Genomic DNA, 6,108 nt, shown 5'->3' on the forward strand with positions numbered 1-6,108 from the left:
AGAACCCCTAATGAGGATTTCGTGCGCAAAGCTAGCCACATGGCTGCCTGGCCCTCTCCCGCCACGCAGGGCTCTCGGCCTAATCCCCAGCTTGCTGCTTTTTTGTACCGTCGTCTTCGTTTCTGTTCCTTTTCGCTCTAGTCGGAAGGGCTGGTTTTAATTTCCCCCCTTCCTGGTGGGTGGACGGACCCACGACGGACGTGTGGGCACGGGCTGAGGAATGGCAGGCATCCCCAAACATAGCCCAGATGCTTCGGCCTCGCGCTGAGCCATCCTTGTGCCTCGCCAAACTTCCTCCTCATCTCATCCACCGTCGCTTGCTTTTGCATCTGATGCTCCCTGGCTCTGTTACTCCTTTTTCCCCTGTCCGATGTCAGCCGTAGAGCCCGTCCGCTTCTTTTGCTTTCGTTGTCCCTAAAATAATGCCGTAGGGAAGAGCGCATGTGCGTGCCAGCCTAGTCCAGCTCACGGGGCTGCCAACAGGGGTGCTCGAGATACTTGCATACGGAGAGAAATAAAGGTTTTACCATTATTTTTCCCAGTGCCAAAGCCCTAGCCCCTCTTTCGCATTGCTGACACTAAAAATGGGGGCTGGAGGAAGCCGCAGGGCGAGCCGCGGGGAGGGAGAGGGAGAGGAGAAGCAGCTCGGGGACCTTGCTGCAGGCGGGGAGGTGACGGGATGGTCCCACTCCTCGAGCATCCCCGCGAGCTCGCTGAGCTTGCCAGCAGCCTCCCACCCGAGAGAGAGGGAAGTTTTCCATTTTCAACTCCAGACTTGTCAGCTGGGCTGACTAACGAACGAATCCGGCAGCAACGGGAATCCTGGTGGCACTTTTATCTTCCGTGGCAGTGTCTCTCCAGCCCCGTCCTTTAATTACGGGAAGCTGAAGGGAGGCTGGCGTGGAGACGAAGTGGCAACATGATTTATAATTCAGAGAATGGGGTGATTTTTATTATTTTTTTTTTTCCAAGGCTAAACTGTCATCCTAAGAGGAGTTCACCGGTACATTCCCCCTCTCCCCCCGCAAGCAACAGGGAGACAGTAATTTGTATTTTCTTCTCGTTATCCCTGCGTATCTCCCCTCACCTGCTTCTCTTAAGCCGCCTGTACTGTAATCCCCGCTCAGAAGCCTTGCCTAAAAAGTGACAGGGAACAACGGCGGCTTATTCTGCAAGCTGCTTTCGTGGCAGGGGCTCTAATGCCCTGTGCTGCTGTTTTACCTTCACTCCTGCTCTGTGCTTTTGAGCACCATACCCACCAAATTTTCTTTAAATCGGCTTCGGTTTGCTTTGCTTTGTATTAAGAAAAAAAAAAAAGTAAGTATCGAGTAACAGAGGGCGGTTCTGGGGATTTGTGAGCGGTTACGGCTGTCAGACCCTCTCATCCCTTACAAAAGCAGGGTCTGGGTGGAGCGTACGAAGGAGGATGCTGCTGGGTTTATCAGTAAATACCCGCATCTGCCATAGGGCTTTCCATCCGTGCTTCTCGGAGCATTTTGTGGCAGGAGGAATCACTGCCCTTGCTCCACGTGCGGGTGAAATGGATGGGCGAAACAACCGAGGCATGCTCATCAGGCTTCCCCGGTCCCGCTAAAAGGCTAAAATTCTGAGTTTAGTGGTTCAGACTTCATTTCTAGAGTGGCTGATACCATTTGGACGTTTCTCATTCCCCCGTGGCGCTAATGTCCCTTTGTCCGCTGGCACCATGGCTGCCAGGAGGGTTTGCGATGCTTAACTGAAGACTTTGGAAAGGATTTGAGATCCCCGTAGGGTTGTTCTTGCAGGGCTTGGGAGACTGAAGGATGTGTTTGTGGCTGGCGGCAGCTTCTGGAGGCTCTGTAGACGGCCTTTCTGCCCGGCTTTCCACGAGGAGCATTTGTAAATAACATGCATGGGATATTTGCAAAGACACAGGGGTGACGTGTGAAATGCAGCAATTTATTAAGTCATCAGAATAACTTGGCAGTGGTGGGAGCCCGTATCTCCCTATCACCCTTCACGGGTGTTTACCACCCCTGGCACTTGGCTTGAGATCCTATTTCTGTACACACAGGCAGAAAAACCTGGGCAGGACTTCAACGTGGGCAAGAAACCCCCTTCTGTCTGAACACCGGGGGAATTTCAGAGCTGGTGGGTTAATTTATACCGAGTAATTCCTTCAGGAGCTGGAGGCAGCTTTACCTCAATCCAAATCAGTCCAAGGAAGGAGCATCCTTCCCTGCTTGAGCTGAGCTAATCCTGCGTGAAAATTAAACCAGGTGATTCACGGGGAGAGCTCGGTCGGCACAAGGAGAGCTTGGTTGGCACGAGGAGAGCTTGGTTGGCATAAGAAGAGCTCGGTCGGCACGCTGGCAGTGTCTACAGGAGCCATGGTTTGCCCAATCCTTTCTGCTGATGCTGGTGGTGAAGGACCACCGCACCTCAGCTGCCCCGTGGGGTTTGCAAGCGACTTTTAGAAAAATCCCCACTCCGCTTCGCTGCTTGGCTGTGGCTGCTCAGGAAAAATTCGAGTGGGGTTCAACTTTGCTGCTCACAGCCCTTAAAACCCCCGGAGCATCTTTGGGGGCGGTGATTCAAACCCCCCCGCGCACATCCCTCAGCAACCCATCACTTAATGCTGATGTTTCCAGCCCCCAGGCTGGAGCCCGGGGTACCCAGAGCCGGGTGTCCGTGCGCGGCACGGCTGCGAAGCCGGGGAGCCGACGTGGTGTGTTGTGTTAATGGCAGCTTGTGGAGCTGAGCTGCTCCCCCCTCCTCTGAAAAGCAGCGTATAATCTATGCATTAAAAGTCCTTGTGAGACAGTAGTTGCTGTGCCTACACAGTAACAGCCTCTTCAGATCCAGATATTTTTTTTAAGCGCTGCCGGAGTACAGTGTCCTTCCATTACGGGCTGCAAAATCGCACCGAGTTGATACTAGGAACAAAAAAGAGGGGGGAAAAAAAAATAAAAATCAAGCCTTTTTCCTTTTTAAAACCAGATTTAACTTCAAAGTAAATGGAAACTGTGTCGCTGATCGTCTTCTGCGTTCTCACTTGCTGCGTTCCTGAGCTAAAGGGTTTGCTCTTCCCCTGCGGTAGCGAGTTTGTAAGATGGAAATGGCTGCGTGCTAATTCTCCGGTGTCTCGTGGCTCTTTTAATGTACGAGCACCGTGGAAGTGCTGAGCGTGAGAGAGCGTGCAGGAGAAAGGGCTCAAAAGCTGGGCCGTCAAGAAAAAAAAAAAAAACCCCACACCATTTAAAAGCTAGTGTTGGGTACCGACGCAAGGCTTAGCATTTTTGAGACATCTTCTTGATAAGCGTTTTCCAAGAGTTGAGGGATGCGCGGGCAGTGACAACCATGTCCAGGCCACGCTGGTGGCTTGGCAGCCCCGGAGAACAGGGAAGAGAGGATTTCCCAGCCCCAGACCATCTCCTCCGATGTTTCCCGGGCCCGGAGGGACATTGTGGAGGAGCAATGTGTTGGGGAGGAGCAGCTCCGTCCTTGGTGAGCTGCAACTTGCTCCTGCCCTGCTTTTGGGTGCGATGCCGAGAGGTACGAGGTTGTGTGCTGTTCCTAAACCTTCCCCCTGTCAAGGGTAGAACACAAAACTAAAGCCGAGAGCCTCTGGCCTGATGGGATCCTTCCTTCCCATTGCCAACTCATTAATAATTAGGAGAAATTTCTGCGGAAACTTCAACCTCAAGCCGCTGACATTAAGTGTGCGCCGTTGGCAAAGAAGGTCTGTGCTTTTATACCGAGGAGACCTCTCCCCCTGGGTACCCCTTCCCTTCCTCCGTGCATCCCTTACTGCCCATCCTATTTCCCTAGCCCTCTCACGGCATATTTTTGGACCTTATGTAGAGGGAGGAGATATTTTAGCAGCAGCCCCATAGCCCAAGAGATGGCGAGTCCATGCTTGGAACCCAGCGCAGCCAGGACGTGTAAGCTACAGCGGCATTTAAATATAATGGGGAGCCGTGTGCGAAGGTTACCATAAAAAGCAATGTCAGGGCAGCAGCATCTGATCCGCGGCCGGGCAGCTGGGCGGCAGGGTGACGCTGGGCGAGCTCCCTGATGACTTTTGCAGGTTGTTCTTCGTGCCCCAGCTCCAGCCGCAATAGTTTCTCGCAATAGTCAGGGTCAGAGGGAGAATATCATCGGGTGAGGACATGAGAGCTGTGCACGGACCGGCCCTGGTTATCCTCGGCCAGCAGAATGGCAAGAACACGTCCCTGGTTCACCGTCTCGGTGAGGGATGCTTGGACACAAATAGCTTGAACACAAATATTTTCCCTTCTCCCTCGTTTCTGGCATTTGCCCTTTGCAAACTGGTAAGGCTCAGGGACAAAAGCTTTGTCTCCGCACCCGCTGGTCCGACACATTAGCACCCTCCGGGGCGAGCACGGCGGCGGAAAATGGGATTTTAATAGGGGATGGAGTGACTGTGCGGGGCTGCGAACGCCCGTGGTTCTGTTTGAACCCGAACGCCTCTGGATTAGCCCTGCATCCGATGCCATCTAAAGCAAATTACAGTCGTAAAGTGAGATTGGTGGTTTTTTTCTTTTTGCTAATGTACCCCCCAGCCTGCTTTATAGTTTATTTTCTTTGGTGTTTTGGGTGGGTTTTTTTTGTTCAATTTAAAGAGATCAGAAAGCTGTTTGCTTGCCTCTCAGAAGTGAAAGTCATCACCAGGCTCTTTAGACACATTTTTCACAACCGGTTCCTGACCTTGGCCCCCCACAATGACCCTGTAGTTTGTAGAGATTAAATGAATAGATCCGGAGGTTGTGTGACCCGTTTCATACAAACCCATAGCCCGGCACCGCTATAATTTGATTTACTGAAATTTAGGAGACAAGAGCAACGCTCCAGTTTCTGGCTTTCCCTCTTCTGTCGCGTTCAAAAATATTCTCTCTTGTCTTTGCCGTCAGATGTTCATGTTTCCTCAATTTGTAACACATTTTAATAATATGAATCTTCCCGTAGCCTGGCTAATTGTTGGCTGCTGTTAATCCTTCTGTGTGGGGTACAGAGCTCCTCTTCAGCTCGGCAAGCCTTGCTGGAGTTTGCCACCCCAGAAATTGCCCGAAAAAGGAAAAATTGCTGCAGTTAACGTTTATTTTGCCCTTCATATTTCTTTTTCCCGGACTTTTGATTCAACTCCTCTGCCTGCTCGTTCCCCTTCCAAACGGGGTGTTGGGGAAAGCCCACGTTAGCTAACTATATACGGGGGGGGAAAGTTGTTTATTTTTCTCTCCCTGGTTTGCTCGGTGGAGTTAACAGCTTTGTTTTCCGCAAGCAGTTTCCGTCCCCCATCCCAGATAAGGCAGCTCTCCCTGTTCTTGAATACAGCAGCTGGAAGAGAGGGAGCAAACTGTTAAAAATAAAGAACTAATGGTAAAAGCATAAGGGCTGGCAGGAGAAGTTAGAAGCAGGTTGGGGACCTTCAGAGTACTTTTGCCAGGCTTTGCAAAATTGGCTCGATTTTTATTATTGTGATTTGCAAACACACCCTTCGACACATGGATTGACCTTCACAAAAAATGTGTTTCTAGCTCTCCTCTCAAACACTGTAGCTTGGCAAGGCTTTGCAAATCTTTCTGTATAACTTAATCCTTCCTTCCAGTCTCCTGGAAGATTGCAATGAAAGCTTTTGTCTTTGGCCCGGGTATTTTTGATCTGAAGCCTGAATTATTTGGGGACTTTCAGGTGGGGGATCACCTTGGATGCTGCATCCATCCAAGATATCCCCCCCAAAAAAAAAAAACCCAACCCTTCCCATCCTTTAACCAGGTTCAGTAGCGTGTTCCCCAGCCTGAACATGGCAGTGAAGAGACGGGAGCAAACGCTGCAGGACTACAAGCGCCTGCAGTCCAAGGTGGAGAAATATGAGGAGAAGGAGAGGACCGGCCCCGTCCTTGCCAAGCTGCACCAGGTACCGAGATGCTCGCGGACCCAAAACCCAAGCAGCGTCACCGGGAAAACTCGGGAAGAGCTTTTCTCTTGGTTGTTTGACGTCCATGCCAAGCCCCCGTGAAATAAAACCTTTCGGAAGGATGTCTTTTATCGATGCAAAATTGCCACGTAAGGTGCTCGATAACAGAAATGTGAATTAGAGCGCTCGGT

At 51.2% G+C, this 6,108-nt stretch overlaps 1 protein-coding gene across 1 annotated transcript in view; it reads left to right on the forward strand.

The window, feature by feature from the left end:
- The window catches only part of BIN3 (bridging integrator 3), a gene marked incomplete at both ends in the record, with an annotated part of 24,058 nt that overhangs the window by 16,035 nt on the left and 1,915 nt on the right, over positions 1-6,108 (forward strand). Inside the window, one exon of the mRNA XM_009702901.1 lies at positions 5,776-5,917. Within this exon, the coding sequence (XP_009701203.1) occupies positions 5,776-5,917 (142 nt within the window). The remainder of the gene's footprint in view (positions 1-5,775; positions 5,918-6,108) is intronic.

Source organism: Cariama cristata, unplaced genomic scaffold (assembly GCF_000690535.1).
Source record: "Cariama cristata isolate BGI_N322 unplaced genomic scaffold, ASM69053v1 scaffold9306, whole genome shotgun sequence".
Taxonomy (NCBI): Eukaryota; Metazoa; Chordata; class Aves; order Cariamiformes; family Cariamidae; genus Cariama; species Cariama cristata.